This window comes from Mastacembelus armatus, chromosome 11, assembly GCF_900324485.2.
Source record: "Mastacembelus armatus chromosome 11, fMasArm1.2, whole genome shotgun sequence".
In the NCBI taxonomy this organism is placed as follows: domain Eukaryota; kingdom Metazoa; phylum Chordata; class Actinopteri; order Synbranchiformes; family Mastacembelidae; genus Mastacembelus; species Mastacembelus armatus.
Genome location: NC_046643.1, coordinates 19,012,695 through 19,032,245, shown reverse-complemented (window position 1 = coordinate 19,032,245; position 19,551 = coordinate 19,012,695). Strand labels below are relative to the sequence as shown.

Here is a 19,551-nt window from a genome sequence, read left to right as displayed (position 1 = left end):
GAGGAAAGCAGTAACCCAGGCTGATCTCCATAGCCTGCAGTGGAACCAGACTAGGACATGAATAATGTAAAAATGCTTTCTTAATATTGTTCAAAAATATTAATCATTTAACTTTCTTGCTTTTAACATTTAAACATCCTCTAAAATAGAATAATTCTAGGGTGTCGTCCAAAGCACACAGCTGTCTGTATGGCAGTGTATATTAGTGGCCTTTAGTGTGTTGGGCTGGTACAGTAGTAGCTACTTGTAAATTCTTTGCCATCCATGAGGATTGAACCACAGTCCTCCAACACCCCGAGTGACCAGAGAAACTTGAAGCTTTTGACTCGTCCCTCTAGACACTGAACTTCAAACACAGGGAGCATCACACTGATCAAACCCCTTTTTTCTTATGGTCTATTTCTCACAGCCTTTGAGTCTTTTACTTTGGATGTTTGAATTCAAAATCCACTGAGCCTCATCAAAATCAAACCTCTGAACCCCCCAAGCACTAGCTGGGCTATTTAGCTAATGACTGTTTCCCTCTTTTCTTGGAGCTTTGGACTCTTTCCTTTGGGCTCTGTCCAGAAGCAAAGATGGGACCAGCTTTGGTCTTTGTGGTCAAGTACGAAAACACTGGAGCTCAGGACCTTTTACAAACGTTAAGAATTGAGGGTTTGATTGTTTCAAGGAAAGACAAAGCAATAATTAGACATTGAACATTTCTTAAGTGATGTCACTCTGCACTAATTGATGCCACTTGTTCACAGCTAGTAACAGTGTCTGTTGCACCTTTTCTGCAGAGTATAAGTCATCTGTCTTTACTGTTCTATCAGCCTTCATGATGTGAAATTAAAAAAAATCAATGTAGGCTTCTGGTTTTCTAAATGTGCGAATTGTTAGTGCAGAGATTGAAGCTGCCAAAGCCTGTGACAGGTTGGAGCTGTTCCAGTGTTTTCACAGTATGTGTTTTAGACAGACACTGAGCTTCTTTTCTGCCAACCTAAAGATGGATTACTTTGCCTGATGATGTCTACTGAAAGTCAACATTTACTCTAAGACTTCAAGATTCATTCTTATAGTTTTTTGTTGCCCTCAAATTCAGAGTTTTGGTTGGAAGGTGGCCTAAATCAGCAATATATAACCTGCACATACATAACAATGAACAAGGAATATGAGAAGAAAGAAATAACTAAGTATAGAGGAAGAACTTCCAGATGATTGTTGTGTTGTGATGTGAGTTATTGCTCTTACGGGTGTTTGCTGTGATCTGTTGTCCAGACAAAGATGGATTATCTGTTCGTCAGCGCGATGGCACAGGGTCTGTTTAGATTTGGCTTTAAAAGCAAACCTCTAATTAAACATCAATCAGGCTGACTGCTGATTGATGATGATAATATCACTCCACGGCTTTCTTTGTGTTTTATTATACAATAAGGCATATTAGTACAGCACTCGCAACTAAAATGCAGAGCAACATTATGTTGATTCCTAAGTGTGTGTTTCTTCCCTGTGTTTTGCTTGTAGTGCCATATTTGAAAGTGGTCTGAAAACACAATAAGGTTGGTTGGTTAATAAGCAGAGAGAAGAAATGCACACAAAACATGTACCCACGCAATTAGTTTTAAAATCTGTGCAGCTACTCCGTGTGCAGTATCTAAATTTAAATTAGCAGGGCTCGCCTTCTGCCAGCAACGAAGGAACACAGAGCCACACAGGTTTCTGCAAACAGGCAACAGTCTTGTGATCTGAACCAAACTCACAAGGAAAACACTAATTAATGGTAAACAAAGTTTGAGGCATCACAACTAATGCAGATGTTCACAAGTCGCCCGGTGCCTAGAAAAAGACGAGAGAGGGAGAAAGAAATGCAGACGGAGGGGGAGTTAAAGACAGAGAGGAACAAAAGAGTTTAAGAGAATAAAAATAAAAATTCACAGGTGAGGGGGAAAAGGAGAAATATTCTGCAAAGGAGGAAAACAGGAAGGAAATGAGAGTAGGCGTAGAGGAAGAGAGAAAAGGAATCAAATGAGCAACTGCAAAGGGAAGAGAAGGGAAAGTGATGCAGGGAGAAGAGACGACAGAGGTATTTCGGGAGGTGTGAGAAGAGAACACATCATCCCGGGGGGCTCTGTGTCTTTCCAGCCCTTTAATGTCTTTAATTAAAGCCAACAGTATTATCTCCGCGCTCCCTTGGAGTGCCATTAGCAAAGCAACACTCAGCTCCACAGCCGGAGGAGGGGAAGGGAGCGGGGTAAAATGCCTAATGATGGGAAGAAGCAGTACATGAGGGGCAAACAGACCGGGGCAGGGGGGTTGTTGAGGGCAAAGGATCGCCGGAGGTCACGACAGTGTGAGAGGAGTTATTAAGGGTGGAGAAGTGCTGGAGGCCTGCATGGACAGGGACACAGGGGATGAGGATGATGAAGGTGGGGCATGGACAGATGGAGGATGAAGAGGAATGGGGGGGGCACGGGGATTTGTGCGATCTCAACTTCAAAAGGCCAAAGCTGGAGAGGAGACAGGCTGCGTGGAGAAAGAATTACAGAGTTAAACGTGTGGGCTGACTGATACATGATCACGTTGTGCCCGAAGCTTGTTTAATCAATCTGACTTCCCTGGTCCCTGCCCACAGGGATGGTCTCTCACATGGCCCTCTGAGAGGGGGGGCAGGGCTGGGGCACGGGGCTGGAGAAGAGTCTATGGGGCCGTGTTTGTCCAGTGATGATTTAATATGAAGCAGTGTGATGGTTTTCAGTAGATTTTTGAGTCGGTGAATATTTTCTTCTTTTTTGTTCCGTTTCCTTTTTTGTGACGACATGACAAGATCACGTCACTAATTACCACCAGCTCCTCTGCACGTCGTGGCGTCTCATTGCTGCTTCGCACCTAAAACAACATTTGTGCTAATGACATTAGTTTTTCTTTTCTGATCTACCTGCAGACCAGTTTCCCCTCAATCTCCAATGTTTTTGTTCTTCGTGTCTTTGCTCCTGTCGCGGTGCTTTTGAGCGCAGTAATTGTCAGTAGCACCCTGACATTTTCTGCAGAAGCAGGTTCTGCAACATCAAGGTGTGTTTGAAGTGTTTTCATGAGCCTGTACTGTATCTCCTCTTTTTTCCAATAAGCCAACTTCCCCACCAGCTAAATGTGAACTTGTTTCAGTATTTCAGGTTTTTACAAACTTCTCCCCTATTCACAAATAGAAAACCTCGGATTAAATAGAAATGAGTGGAAACGTGTATCTTGCACATGGTATATTTACCCATGTTTGATCATTTCACCAGCTCATTTATTTTTCACTTCCTCATTGAGTCCAACCCTCATGTAAGGGGGGACCAGTCTGTCAATACATGGGTCTAAAAAAGGACTGTGTGCTGAATATATTTGGGTAAAGATACTAACTATTAGAAACATCTCTCAAGATTACAAACATTAAATTGTCATTTACATTGTGTTGCATCTTGACTCATGATCTTCCACTCAGTTCTTTTCCATTCTGACAGTTGCACAGAAAATATGCCATAATTAATCTTGTGGAGTCATATTCCTCAGGCTCACTTGCTCTTACTAAGAAGCCAACTGACTCCACGTCTCTTTAGATGCAATAAGTCCATCTGATGCTTTACTCTGCTAATCTCTGCTTTTAAATTGGCCTCCACATTAAGCTGAACACAAAGGTTAAGTTTAAAACAGATTTTATAGGTTTCCAGGATGACCTTTAGCTTCCGACTGCACTAAACACTATAACACCATCACAGTCTCAGCATGTATGTGGAAGTGTTAGACCCTTTAGGGACACAATGTAAAGGAGTCACAACGTGCAACTTGCAAAATGTCTTTTTGTCTTAAAAACATGGCAGGTGAAAAATGGGAACACTCCTACGAAATGAGCGTGAGTGTGTCCCAGTAGAGTTTTTAAAAGGGTTTCCAGCAGGAGCCAATCATCGCCTGTTAACAGCTGGAGGTCTTCCAGGTCCATCTATAACAACACCAGAGATTACACAGCAATTAATGCACCGGGCATCACCCCTTCAGTCCACAGAGAGACTCACTTAACATGAGCAGGCTGAGGTTTTGAAATGCAATATGGAAGATCCCTCGTCCAAACAAACGCAGCATTCGACTGAGTGGGTTAGTTACTACAGTATATACAGCCTCTCATGCTGAAGAGCTACTGCAGCTTAAGGTGAGAAAGAAGAAGAGCATTTTAAATTCACCTCCAGTGGGACAGACCTGAGCTTTGACGGAGTAAAGCTGCAGCCTCAGGTAGAGACAAAGTGCTAGAACAGGGTTTAGGTTGTGATCCCTTTGTGTTTGGTGTCAAAGGGCCAAAACGCATAATGTATATGTAGCTCAGGACCAAGAAGGGAGTTTGGAAAGGAGCTGTTTGACTGGGCTTTCTGGGGAAAAAGCAATGACAGGCTGCAGCAGAAGGAACTGGGGCGAAGGGTGATTTACAGTCTTTTTCATGCAGTGACCCCATATTGAGATCAGAATTACTCTGATCCCAGTTTTAACAGTGTAGCTGCGTGTTCATTTCAGTTTAATCATAAGTACAGAGGCCAGTAACATTATCTGTTTCCTCCGGAGACTGAAAATCAAGCAGCGCTTTGTGCTGGCCAGTCTAAACTCTGTGATTTCCAGAGTGTTTTTCTTATTTACTCAGGTGATTTTTGCCACTTCAGAATCAGCCTGATATTATTCTAATTACTTTGGCCTGATTAGGGAATAATCAAGTAAAATAACTTCTGTACAATAAGGGTCCACATTAGGTCAGGACACAAAGACCTGCTGTGTTTCAGTGTACTGAGCCGTTTCATCTGAAGCTTTCCAGAATCTAATTTATCTGTTGATGCTGAACTCTGTGTTAACCTGCTGAAGATGTGCTCTTTTCTCAGCACGATATGGACGAGACCCTGCCAACACATGTGCTGCCATAAGTTCCACTCTCAGACCTGGAGACTCAGTAAATTTCATGATTAAAATCTTGTTTTCAGAGTAAAAATCGCTTGTGCTTCGTGAAATGCGAAACAGACGGAGGCAGAAGTTTAATGTTTCCACCAACAGGATTAATGAGTCGCCTCTTAGCTCAGCTTGTTACGGACAGTTGGAAATGTTCACTTTGTTTGACTCGGTTTTGGAACTTATGCCATATTTCTGCAGCCTTTGCCAGAGAAGTTAGCGAAGTAAAGTTTTAACTTTCCATTAGGAGAGGTAGGAACATCTATCTTGTCACAGTACACTGCTTCTCCTGAGTGGATTGCTCTGCTGCTGCACATCTCAGCATCAGTGTGCTGGGGAAACAGTCGTATACTGCTAATTTACAACAGCACATTTGTTTTGTTAGATTCACTTTGACCTGAGGAGCTGATAAGTAGCAGAATTTAGGACCAGAACTTTTAGCTTGTGGAAGGAATGTTTTTCCTTTTAGAGTCCCAATGTTTCTGGAGTTATATTAAAACTTTTTGTGTTACTGAAATTTCCAAGGAAATGTTACATATTTCCTTAAATTTTTTTAGCTTTAGGATGGTTGTAATGATTTAGTTGCTCTTGTTATGAGGCTGTTTGGACAGTAGAAATATTAAAATGTAAAAGTAAAAAGATTTCGTGGCTCCAGCAAGACACATACAATTTAAAAAAAAAAAAGCTAAAGAGGGGAAATAGAGGAACAGGGAGAACAGTATCCCTGATTTTAGAGTAAATCCCAAATACCAGAACAGCATGTGATGCCAGAGTTTACAGGTGACCCAGCAAAGACCCGTTTCTCAAAGAGGGTGACATTTTACAACAGGCCTGGAGGAAGGTAATCACTCATTTCTGGTGACTTGCTCACTCATGCAGCCTTTTGAAGGATTCCCCTCCCACTGCCCCTACACACACACACACACACACACACACACACACACACACACACACACACACACACACAGCTGCACACATTCACCCCCATCTAATCAGCTTGACCCCACTCCAAGACAGAGGTAAAACATAATTTTCCATCAAGTTTCCTCGTAGCTGTCTGCACTGGGTGAGATGCTGGGCCACGGTAACTCTGGCCCTGCACTTCACCCGCTGTTGGCTTTGACTGATGGCAGCAATAGTCTTGATTCTGTTCAATCTGAAGTGGTTTCACTCTGACGACAGAGACGTCTTGTGAGCGACAGGGATCTTAAGAGACATACAGGCATTAAAGCTGTTATGGTCTTAATGAATTTCCTCCCCAGCTCACACGTGCGTGTTGCTGGTTATTTGTTGAGGCTGCTGTAATATACCCTGGCTCTGCTAGTGTTGTTTCATTGCAGTGTAGTGTGAAACATGCAGAGGTGCAGGTTTTAATAAACAGAAAAATCCAGCAGGGGAAGTACGCTCTTGCCCGTTTCTGTCAAAAGCTTTTTATTTTGGGGTGGGGAAAGTTTTATAGATGAGACGTCTCAGTCTGAGACTTTTTCAAAATCACCTGGAAAAGTTTTTGCTGACTGCACGGGTTTAGCTTCTCTGCTTTTAGAGACTTCCCACATTTATGCTTCCTGTGCACATTCAGGTCTTTCTCTATTCGCTTTCTCTCCTCTGTCACCTCTCGACTTTTATTCTCTTCATTCATTAACAAAACCAACCCCCCCCCTCACTCAGTATCTCTACTGTTCAACATGGTGGTTGGGTCAGTTTGTTCATTAACAGAAGCTCAAGCACGTGACCACAGCAGGGAGATATTTCAAAGTCCATTGCTGCGGTGGCTGGTGAAACACATTTTAGTTGTGACATCTTGTTTAGCCGAAACATCACGGAAATAAATAAATAAAAAAACAAAAAAAGTAATAGCCATGGGGCACTGTGGATTTTAGAGCCAGACTTTTCAGGTGGCTTCCCTCCAGGAAGCTGGTGGCACAATACTGATTTCACTGAGGCAAATCCAAGTAAATCATTAGTTTAAAAGTGGATTTTCTATATAAATAAAGACCTCAGTTGTTTAGCAGAGGCTCCGAATGTAAAAACTGTGGAAAAAATATTGTTCTTGGTGCTGAGAGTAACAACTAAAAGCAAAAACATATTTTTCATTCTATTCTCCATTGAGTTTGCCCTTGTTTCCATTTTTGTATTATCACATCTTATAATCCACAACTATAAATAAGTGATTTCAAAGGTGCATAGATGCTTTCAGATTTGTCTTGATAAGACGTTTCATTCTTTCCAGTTAAATCCTGCATACTGATATATTTAAATTTCACATAGCTCTTCGCTTGTGACATTTCTGGGCACGGATGTCGCCCTCATGCCGTTGATAAGAGACGCAGAGGCAACAGTTGACTAATGTTGCTCAGGAATCAAGAATTCACTTGAATGCACGACACATCGTATTTGCCACTTCAGAAGTTTCAACTAAGAGCTTACAAGGATGACTTGAAGGCGGCATTAAACAAGGTAACATGAAAGAGTCGAGTCCGTGAAGAACCACCACAAAAACCTGGCACAGCATCTTCTTCTTGGCTCAGCTGTCAATCTGAAATATACCATCTGCTGTGTCGTACACCCCGACGTGTCCAGCTACACTGAAGTACTTGAAAATGATGATATAGGAATAGGTTTGGTCAGAGTGAAAAGAGCAGCTGTCCACCTTGGTGTTACAAAGACCCTTATGTCTGATTCACCATGAACACAGTGCGTTGACCCTCGTAGCTCCGTGTCAGCCAGTTGTCTCTTTTAGCTCCTGAAACATCCAACGTATTCTTCCATATTTCTGTGTGCTGCCTTGCAGCAACGTGATTACAGAACAATGGGAACAGGGTGTGTGGACTCTCTGCAGGGCTGTGGTGGATGTTTTTGCAAAGTCATGGCTAATCTGAACACAGTGCAGCTGTGTGTTATTTTGGCAGGTTCTGTGCAGTTCAACTTGATCCTCACGTGGCCTGCAGGGATGTGCATGGGGCCATGGAGGACTCGAGGTTATGGCCTCTGTATTTTCTCTGGGATTTTTGAGTTTGTTTGAGCAACAATGGGATGTTTACACTGCAGATATAAACAAACCTGTGGGGACATGTTTTACAGGCTGATTCCAGTATTTTCAAAGCTAAATATGTTTGACTTTTGGTGTTTACCGTGGTCAAGCACAGCTCAGGCTGACAGGAATGTTTTTTCTTCATAAACCTAAGTGAAAATCTGACCTTGTGATGCTGCTGAATTAAATGTGCACCAATCAATAAAGTTATTAGACTTCGTTCAGAAGGCAGCAGGAATGATTTCAACGAATTTAATTGAAACTCATTCAGGAACTGCCAAGACTTTTCACCTCAAACCACAAATGATGACCTGAGATGGTGCAAGAGTAGTCAGTAGGAGAAGAACCGCTTGGCAACAACGGTTGTCAAAATAAAATGTGGCTACAAACCCAAATTTGTACAAAAATATAGTGTTTTGCTCAACATTCACTAGTGATCTGTGTTTATTTGAAACCAGGGTATCCTATGCCCTGATGAGGTGGTACCTTGCTTCTTATTCTCAGTGAGGTCTCATCAGTTGGGGGCTTGAAAGGCTCCAGATTTCCTCTCAGGTGCTCGTCTGGTGAACTCAAACACCAGCTTTTTATTTCATCGTTCCCGTCCCCAGAGAGCTCCCTCTTAGTCACTGGTGCGGTGAGAAGTTATTGACTGAATTTTCAAATAAACCGTTTCCTCTGAAAAAATAAAGTCCCCTCTCAAAGTGTATTTGTCTCTGCTGAACCCCCTTCCTTTGGAATGACCCCCCCATCCCTCGATAAACCCTAACCCGGGTTGCCTCAGTGAGGACTCCTCCTGATTGACAGGCACCTCTCATCCTCTGTTCCACTGTGTTTAGGGAACGAAAGATTATCTACACCCAAACATGCCCTTATTTATCCATCCTCTCCCACCTTGCCTTCTCCTCCACTATAAAGACATAAAAACATACCAATCCATAACCACACAGGCCAACATCCCAGCTGTGTGTGGTTATAACAACCATCCTCATTGGCTTGTAGCTTCCAGAATGAGGTGAGCATGAGAGCAGTGGGGCTGCTGTATATAAAATTAATGGGCTGGTTGGGGAGAAAAATGAGGGAGAAACATCTCAGTCCTGCTTCCATCTCTTCTAACGCAGCTAAACAGATTGTGTGTATTTGCAGGCGCTCGGTGCAGATACGTCTGTGGATGTGTAGAGCTGACAGCGCTACTGCTAATGCAGGGTCGTTCGGTGGATCACAGACACGCTGAGGTAAATAACTCAGTAGGTGTTCGGGCTGGTCGGCTGTCACTGACGAATATGATTTGATTTATTTTGCTTTCTGGAATGACTGAGGTGCAGGGAGGGAAAGATGAAAGAATGGAGAGATGTGGAAGAGGACAGGTGAGGGCAGGTAGAGGGAGAGGGGGGCGATAGAAGAGCCAAGGCCAGTGGGACACCCCCCAGTTCCACCTGTATACAATGCAAAAGTGTGAGTTTAAAGATGCATGAGCAGATTTGTTTGATGGTAGTTTCTTTAAAAACAGGTAGTTGAACAGACTCACAGCTGCACTGCAGCTGCACTGCGCTGTAGTGAGCAGCTGACTACAATACAATTACAGGCTTCACCTCTGTGCTCGAAGCTTATCAGAAATAATTTATGACAGCAAAGACAGTGTGACTTCTTTACTTCTACGCAGTCAGAGCCTCACTCCTCTAATGTCTAAAGCAGCAGTTCTACATCATTTTAGCTGGAGAGAATTTAGTTACTGAAATGAAATGCACACACGTGACCCTCTGGTCAATGAGCTGTGAGGAGTTTGACCAGAGAGTCTCAAAGAGCCTCAAGAAGTAAAACTGCAAAAGATTCCAGGGAGAGGAAACATAAAATAAAAACCATACTGTGCTGCAGAAATATGTTTTTTCTTCTTTTCTATTCTGTTAATCATCTTGGCAAACCGCTCGGGGAGGTCCCGACCCTCGGGTTGTGAACCACTGGTTTAAACTGCAGCGGCCCTGGGGAGTGAGAAAGCACAAAGTGGTGAGACATGAATTATTGGCTGAATTATTCAAAGCCTTCCCAAAGCCTGCTGACTTCAAATTTTAAGGGAAATAAAAAAGAAAATAAGTTTCATCTGCTGGGTTTCTTCTAAGTAGATGGACAGGTCTAGTGTAAAGTATCTATTTGTGTTTATTTTATTGAAGATAACCAGATTTATGCATCAGAATACTGTGTTGTCATGTATCAGCACCGTAATTGGGCTTGAATAACAGGGACGGGGCAAATCCGTGCATTGACATAGATACATACCTTTTTCATCTACACCACATGACATATGAGTTGATATAAAGTGATATAAATTTTGTTTACAACATCATTACAGCAGGAGGAATTAATTTACTCCATTTCCCCTACAGGGCCACGCAGGCCTAGAGCCAGGGCTGACTCATTATTTATGTCACAGAAATTCCCCTCAAATTACATTTATGTGGTCTTTTTTTGCATGTCATTGCCAACATAGATTATCTGCCAGCTGTGTGATGTTTTAAATATATAAAGTGTGTGTGTGTGTGTGTGTGTGTTTTAAGATTGAGCGTGTACAATAATAATGTCAGTATAGAGCTGCAGTGAATTTTATCTCCTGTAGATGAAAACTAAAAAAAATCACTACAGTTATTACAGTTCATCTTTAGTGGGGCATGAATGTCTGTACTGAATGTCAAAGCAATCCATCCAATATTTCACTCAAAACCACCAACGTGAACCTCACGGTGCTGCTGCAGGAAAAGGCTGGAGATTATCAGAATCATTAGGATTTATCTTTTGGGAGGCATCAGTGTCTGTACGAAGTTCTGTGCCAGTCAATTTAGAAACGTCTTGAGGCCAAAAACAAAATCTTTGTTCACATTCAATACCAAAGCAGCAGAGTAATAAATTTATACTGCTGCAGTGTCAGAGTCCAAGGTTTGCATCCTTTTTCCTGCCAGTATTAGTTGTTTTCCTCAACCTCACCAAAGTAGTTTGTTAAACTGAATACTCATGTCATATACTACAGTTGTACTTCTTAATACTCTGACAACCCGTTTTGATGGTTAATTTGACATTGAGTATTTTTCTTTAATCTGTTTTCGTTTAATAGAGATAAAACTTTAATTACATGATTTTGCTTTTGGAATCAGCAAACAGAAACAAAAAATGGTGAACTTGTCAGTGTAGAGGTAATTACTTTTCGTGGTCAACAGATGGCAGGATGCAGCCTGATCATTTGTATGCGGCAGCATGCCTATGCACACACACACACACACACACACACACACACACACACACACACACACACACACACACACACACACACACTCACATATACAGCAGGGGCAGGCAGAAAACATCCTCAGCCTACATGAGACAGAAGGTTTCCCTGCTCTTCTGTGATTAATGGCCTGATTGAGGCAGGAGCCAAAATGGAGGGTGGGCCAGTTTGCAGGCCGCTAATGAGGTGATAATGGAGAGGTGGGCAGCCCAGTTTGCCACCCAGCAAAATGGTGGAAGCTTCATGGGGAAGATTTCAGAGGCAGGAAGACAGGCAGGCTTTCCAGAGGGCTTCCATGTGTTATTTCTCAATGAAATGTTCTGAATAGCATAGGTGGAAAGAGGCATGGGGATGCTTACAGCGATTTTCTGCAATAAACTAGGTGGTTGTTTGGTTTGCCTCGAAGCAGAAATCATGTACTCCAGCAGTGAGAGCGTTCCACTGTGAATGTTACAGCTGGAGGAGGCAGGTGGTTACTCTGTGAGATGAAGAGATGTTTTGGCTGTGACAGTGATTACTGGGTTTGGAATAAGGGGGATTGTTGTCCTACTGGAGCTGGAGGGGAAGCGTTGTTGCATCATAAGTCACTGTGAGCTGCAATTCAGGATCCTTTATCATGCTGATATCAGTGGGTTGGTGCAAACAGATTTATTTTAGCATGACTTATTGATGCAAAACTGTGCGTACATTTTCACCACAGGTCCAGATGTTCTTGGGCTTTAGAATTTAAAGATGTTCTTTGTGTGGTCTTTCCAGCTTCAGCTGCAGGTGGAGCTGGTTCCGTGTGAAGTCCGAGGTTTGACCGCTGGCTCTTTCTGTCTGTATGTTGACATGTTCTTGAACACGACATGGATCCTTAAAACCGGTCCCCAAGTGTAAATCATTTTTGCAGAACAGCCTGGTCTTAAAACCTTAATGACAATGCACAAAGGTTTTGTCTCTGCTCCCTGATGTGACCCACACATGCTTTATTTGAATCAGCCAGGTTTCAGGAGATATGGCACAGATATAGTTAAAGAAACAAATCTTTCATTTTATTTTGTGGTAGGAAATGATTTGGTGAAGGTTTAGGGTAAAGATTGTTTTTAGGTTACAGTAAGTGCCTTTGTCTTCTTGGTGTGGTTAATAAACATGGTTAGGGTTATAGGTCACAGTTAAAACAAACATTAACGTGGTTGTAAGCTGTTTAGTGTTCTGGTGACCCATCCACCCACTCTAACCTCCTGTCTACACGGACGTTGTTGTTTTATAACGGTGTTGCCTGACTTCCTCATTTATCCCTATAATTGCCACGGCCTCTATAAAGTTTTATCACTCTGACATTAACTGATGCTGTCTCATGAATGCTACCTGTCACTTAATGAAAAACATAGCTATGGCTCATAATTGTCTGCGTTCCTGTTTAATGGGAGGACACATGACTGATGATTATAATGTGCAGGGCTGAGTCTCATATTTTTTAATCTAGTCCATTAAATAGTTTTAGTTTTTGCCCAGGCCCACGTCTGTAAGATCCTCTACTGCTGCGTTAACGTAATGGAGGGAATAACTCACAGGGTGGAAAATAAACACTGTTCACTGAGTCCAGTCATCCCAAGTGACAAGGTTGACTCTCTACAGGAAGGAGGTTTCTTAAATGTCATGTAAACAATGAACCACGTCTCTGTGACCCTGGTAATTAAAGAAACATGAGTTTTCCCGGAGCAGACATGTAATCGACTTGTAGGTGTGTGCCTCAACAAAAAAGCATTTAAACAATGAACCTACCACTGTCACAAGCTTATGTGTCCCTGGATTTATAGTCACCGGGCCACTACCGTGCATGAATGTGTAACTGGGCTGCTCTGAGGACCCAGTGACTCATGAGTCAGTTCAGTGTTTTATCCACCACTGACATCCAAGAGCTGGACTTCTGTGTGGCTCCAGACCGCTACAAGATAAGTGAGGAAAACGGTTTGTTCCCAGCTAAAGTGAACAGCTAAATTACTCCCATTATCTGGAGTGACATAACTCATGGTGTCAACAATTGTCTCTAATTTTCTAATCTGAATTAAAAATGCATCAGGTTCACGTTAATAACCACAGAAGAATAAACCAATAAGCAGACTCATTGACACACAAAGAAGAGCAGTCGGTCCCTCCTACAGTGTTTATTGTTTATTGTCTTAGAGTTATGACTCAGTCACACAGTTAATTGAGCCCCGCCGTGATGTCTGTGTGTGAGCACAGTAAGTGTTTTCTCAGTCAATCTGCCTTTTGTTACTTATTTCAACAGTGACGTAGAAAAGCTGCTGCAGTTAACTTCAAAGATGTTCCCTTATCGTCCTCGGCAGACGGGACCGTCCTCTCTGTGAACACACGAGTCTGTTTATTTCCCTCCAACATATCCATGTTTCCAACATTTCTGCCTTTAAAAACACTTTCTCTGCATCACTGTTTCTGTAGGAGGGACAACAAAGTAAATGACAGCATCCATCTAGAGACTTTTACCCCCCCAACCCCACCAACCCACCAACTCAGCCCCACCTCACTCCCCGAAGGCGTTTTCTTGTGAGCTGCAAACCTGAATTTATGTTTGCAATTTCTTGTCTGCAAGTCTCCTGTTCTTTTTGTTTTTGGTGTAATAGAGGAAATACATTATCACAAGTGTAGCTCAGGATGTGGATTCAAAGATATTTAAAAAAATTTTTTTTGAGAAAAACACTTTGTGGTTTTCCAAGACCAAACATTGTAATAATAGATTCTATGAATAGAAATCTGCATTAGGTGTCCTTGTTTTCACAAGCACTGATAGCTTGGTACAGTAGTAGTCTAATATTTGCATTTTGTGCTTTTGAAGTGTAGACTTTGGATCAAGATTCTCAAAACACAGAGAATAATTTTTATTATTGCAACTTATTTAACTGCGCTGGTGCCGTTACACTTTGAATTTCCTACTCCCTGAACCATTTTCTTTTCTAACCCAAACAGACTGATCTCCAAAGCTTCCTCCACTTTTAACCCCCGATGAGCTTTGTGTGTTTAAGATCTTTCATTTTTTTTTGTCTCAGAAAACTGAAGCTGCTGATGTGATGTGCCTGCAAAGCCCCAACCCAGCACGTGCACGTGTGGTGTGGCTGCTGTAGACGCCCACACAGGGACACACTGAGCCCTGGAAACAAGTTTCCATTTCTAACGCTATAATTTTTTAATAATATTTATATCTTAAGTAAGTTGTTCTGACATTCTCCTCATGCATCACTTAGTCAATTGACAGAAATCAATTATTATTTTGATAAATGATAACGTTACTATTAGCTGCCGCAGCATTTCACTGATTTGTATAAATAACATAAACGAATGTTGGCTGCTGATCAAGAGCGAACTATTTTAAAACGTTATTCTTTGGCTTTGGTTTTGATTCCAGTGACACAGCTGTAATTTTGATTGAATGATTAATGCTCATACACTTAATACACTTAACCACTTAATAATCAGTGGTGGAAGAAGCAGTAAAAGTACCATTATGACAGTGTTCAAAGTGAAGTACGTATTATCTGCAAAATATACCTAAAAATGACTATTCTGCTTTAAAAAGTGGCCCCTGTGATTATTTATAGCCTGTCGTATCATTTTGTTATGGTTGGATTGATGTTTGAGCCACATTTTAATGCTGTAGCTGGTGGAGGCAGCTCCAGTAGGTGACGGACGGAAACTACATGTATTTTGTTGTTTAGTCTGCACCAGGTCCTGACATTTCATCGATTGTGTATAAAATCCTAATCTGCAAAGTCACCAGTTGTGAAACGATCGTAACTGTGGAGGAAACAAATGATTCTCTTCAGCATCAGGCTGAACTATGCAGGTGAAATACAAGGATTGTGATTATATTCCACCAGCGTCTGATTCTTCTAAATGTCTAATATCACTGAACAACGTTGACGATCAGCAGCTATAACTGATTATTATCAGTGATGAGCAGGAAGTGGAGGTGTCCCGACCAGGTCCAGGGATCTGGGCACTTTAACTGGTCAGTGTTGGTTAAAACAAAGCTGCTGCAGTTACAGGGCTGCTCTCCTTATTATCGCTAGTTAATGTTAATTCTCTAAGTAGCTTGACTTAGAGGCCAAAGATCATCTGTGCAGTGAGAAGCTCCACTGCAACACACTGTTGTTCAACCAGACAGCGGACTGAATGTTTCTGTACTTTGAAGTCCAGCAGGGTCATATTGGATCAACAATGTAAGTTTAGACATGTAGTAGTTTTGGATTAGGAGCTTCAGTGTTTGGGTCAAGTAGCTGCAGCTGTTATTGCATTGACAGGCTGCACATGTAACCTCTTATCAGGCACCAAGCATTTTGTGCTCAGGCTCAGAAATGAATGTACCCAGTTAACTCTAAACTTTACAAACAGAAAGTCAGAATGAATAGAAAAGAAACTGAAGCAAAGTTAAAGAGGCACAAACACTAAGTTTGGTTTTGCCTCAGCTGTTGTTGTTGACACAATAAAGAGAAAATGGGACCTGTAGAAACGGCTTTTTAGAAAAATGCAGAAACAAAACAGGCTCCAGAATTTGTGACATTAGCACTGGAGTCTAGTTTTTGGAGAGACTTAAAGTCCAGTACAGGCTAAAAACACACCTCGGGCAGAGGTCCCTACTGAGCCTGCAGTGCAGGTGTGTGTTTTTCTAGTATTTATGAGTCTTAAAGCGGTGCCACTGTGGGACTGGGGAGCTGGTCTGCAGCGCCGAGGATCCAGTATTACGGCTGAAGTCCTCTTGGTGACGCTCTGCTGACATCACTCTGATACTCCCCGCTCAGCTCTCCTCATCACACACACACACACACCGAGCTGCACCGACTCTCACACTCCGTCCACACTTTGTTTCCATCTCGCTCCGCTCGCCGTGGCCGAGACGCACCACGACACAACCAGCCGTGGGCTACCTGTGCGCAGTGCTGCCGGTGCGCCCCCACGGAGAAGGGTCTGACTCATCCAGTCAGTGAAGAGATTCAAAGGAGAGAGAAACTAAACAGTCCTGATAGCAGAGAGGTGTGCACATACAAGAGACTTGGCTGATTTCAACCCAGTCGGTCTGAACTCAACTCCAAGTTTCTTGGCTGATCGGAGACGGAATAATTTGGAGGTCGTTCGCTCCACACAGCGCTGTTGTGGATATTTACGTCCACCTTGTCTCCTGTTTAGAAGAATGGCGAGAGATTACGCAGCGCGCTGGCCGGGCTCTCTGGTGAGAAGCACTTGGCTGGTGGTAGCAGCGATCCTCATCGCAGCCCAAGGTAAGACCAAACGACCCGAGCTGGGTTTCAAAACCCGTAATAGCTTCTACAGTCTTCCGCTTCCTCCAGTCTCGTGCGCCCTGAGTGTGGGCAACCCTCAGCGCTTCCCGCCGCCCCCCCCCCAGCGTCCTGGGAGTGCTGCATGTCTGTGTGTCGCGGCTCTGCGTCCTCTCTGGCTGCTGTTTGCTCGACCGTGAAACCTGTTGTAAAAGTTTATAGTCAAAGCTCTCTGTTAGGTCTGTGTGTGGAGTTTTGGTACGCCATGATCTGCGAGGTGTGGCTCTTCTGGTTTGGGCTTTCTGTCCTAGATCCTCGCAGCTTCAGACGGCAGGTGACCGTTCAGGAAACCTAATCCTCTCTGAGCTTCCACAAAGCCCATCCAACACGACTGACCTGTAATCTGCGTTTACCTGTTGTGAAGTGCGATATGGGCGCGGGGGCTGATTGTTTCCCCTTTGAATAGCAGCAGAAATTGGTCATTGTGCAGAGCAACAGGGTGGTGATTGGAAACACGGACTCTGCTGTAAACGAGAATCGCTGGGGCCCTGCACTTCATGTGGCCCCTGCACGAGCGTTACCTCGTCAAGAGCCATAAATAAATCACCACCACAGGGACCCTATGGTGAAATCTGGCAGCAGGGATGAAAATCTCAGAATTTCAGTTCTGTACCAACAGTCTGCATTTAAAGAGATAAAATACCAAAACATTAAGCTTCTAGAGCTCGAACAATATTTGATTTTTAGATATTTATCAGCAGAACAAACACTAAAAAATATTCGCTACACAAATATTTTCCCATAATCATTTTAAAGCTGCAACTGTAAGGATTAACATTAAACATCAAAGCTGCATTACTTAACATTACAACCATATTAAAACTGAACTAAGGGTTAAGACTGAAGGTAAGGTGCAGCAAGAACTTACTGGTATTTGTATTTACATACAAAGTGAATCACTGTGCCAGTGCTGGCTGATATATCAGTTCAACTCTACTGTAAACGTATTGTCAAATGATGCAAGCACAATGCAAGAATATGATAATACTTTGAGATAAAAATATCAATGTGTTCCAAGGTTAGTTATTTCTAACACACACACACACACACACACACACACACACAGTCCCCGCTGCAGCACTACAGGACAGATACAATAACACTAACGTCATTTAAATTGAAAGAAAGCTTAAAAGGTTTCTGATAAATGCCAGTGATCCTATAAATAATGCTCCTCTAAACCCACGGCTGGGACACCTGATCAGAATGCTGTGGAAATATCGCACCATAAACAAAACAAAAAGAATCAATAAACTTGCAGCTGATTATAGCAACACTTTATGTTCCTATAGGAACATTAAAGTGATAGATATGGAAATAACCATAACCATGAACTAGAATAACACCACTAAAATGCACTGCTGAGTAACACAATCACGCTCTAACTCCCAACAGAAACAATTGTTTTTTTTTTTTTTCCCCCCCAACTGGGACCAGTAACAAAATTCTTAACAGAAGGCAGTCAGGCTACAGTGATCGGCATAAAATTCTGTGAGCCCACTCTTTCAGCATGAATCTGTCAGCCTGTTGTTTTCACCTGGGTGTAACTAGTATCATCTGTCAGTGCTGTCCCCGAATTGTCACCAAGGGAAAAGGAGATGGGTCATTACGGAGCTGAGGATGTGTCGTCTTATGTGTTGACATGCCTTGGAGACATGCCGCTGAGATTAAAGCAAGTGGGAGTGCAAGTTATTTCAAGGCCAGGAGCCACAGAGCCTCTGTTTTGCATTTTGCTCTAGCATCTGTTGCTTAATAGGCACCATTGTGGACTAAGGTTTTTACTGAGCATACGAAGCAGGAGGATGATTTGACGTTGATTGGACTTTGCTTGGTAATGATACTCTCTTTGTCCTCCTGCATAAGTCGGAGCAACGTAAGCCGATAGAACAGGAAAACCACGGCGTAATGGCACAAAAACGAGGAGTATGGTGCTGCAGACCGCAGTGCTGTGAGCCATGCAACACAGGTTGGTGTGAGGATGACAGATACTCAGCTGAGACTCTGCTACCTCAGGCCTGTATTGTTAAAAAGCTGTCAGATTGTCATGAACTATCCCCACAGGTTATGAGTTAATTTGAATGTGCAGCAACACAACTGTCTGGTTGGAGGAAAAACTCCACACTCCCATCGCAGCTACTTAGCAATGAGTTAGTGACCCTGAATGCACCAATAGAAACGTGTGTCCCGGCATGTGAAGCACCGTACATATGGGCTGATGATCACACTGTGGAAAATAAACAAGCGCTTTGACAAAGGGGTGGGCAGCACCAGTGAAACTTTTTTTTCACCATGGTGGACCAATGAGCATCTCCAGTGAAACAGGCAGAGCGGAGCTGAGAAGGTAGCCGTGATAATTAAGTCACATCAGGTGTCTCCCTCCATGCTCGTCTCTATAGGCCAGAGTCTGTGCTGAAATGTCAATGATGATGAGTCCCCTCGACGGCTCGGTGGAGACGAAGGGCTGATTAGCTTATCACTTGGAGAGCAGGCGGCCGATGATTATCATCCTCAGAGCAGTGCAGCCTGATTATTGAGAGCTGTTATTAATGATTCATCACTTGCCATGCATCCTCTCGTGTTGCCGTTTGTTTGCAATATTTGTGTATCCAGTGCAGTGGCTCCGGTGTGGGTCTCTGGTGGGTTGATTTCATCTGGGAGCCAGTGCAGAAGAACGAGCCTCAGAAACCATCACTGGACTGTGTTAGTGCAGTTACAGCTACCTGCTTCAGACTTCCACTCGATGACAGAAACACAATTATTTAAATTTTTCTCCTTGTGGGATATTTTAGTTGATTAATTATTAGAACAAGCCTCCAGGCTGAACCTCCCCCCACTCCCCGTTATTTCCAAGCAAAGGCCAGTTTGAATAATAATGCCTTGTAATTTTCTCGGGTTAATGAACTGAAGTTTCTCACTTTGCATAAATCCTAATTTAACCCAGCACAGTGCCCTGACCCTGCAGCTGAAAATGT

General features: G+C 42.9%; 1 protein-coding gene across 3 annotated transcripts in view; it reads left to right on the top strand.

Moving 5' to 3' along the window:
- The first annotated feature begins 16,067 nt into the window (after nucleotides 1-16,067).
- The window catches only part of pvrl2l (PVR cell adhesion molecule related 2 like), a 222,471-nt gene continuing 218,987 nt past the window's right edge, over nucleotides 16,068-19,551 (top strand). For all 3 annotated transcript variants that reach the window (XM_026299770.1, XM_026299769.1, XM_026299768.1), the window contains exon 1: nucleotides 16,068-16,522. In XM_026299770.1, coding sequence (XP_026155555.1) covers nucleotides 16,435-16,522 — 88 coding nt within the window. In that variant the 5' untranslated portion in view covers nucleotides 16,068-16,434. The remainder of the gene's footprint in view (nucleotides 16,523-19,551) is intronic.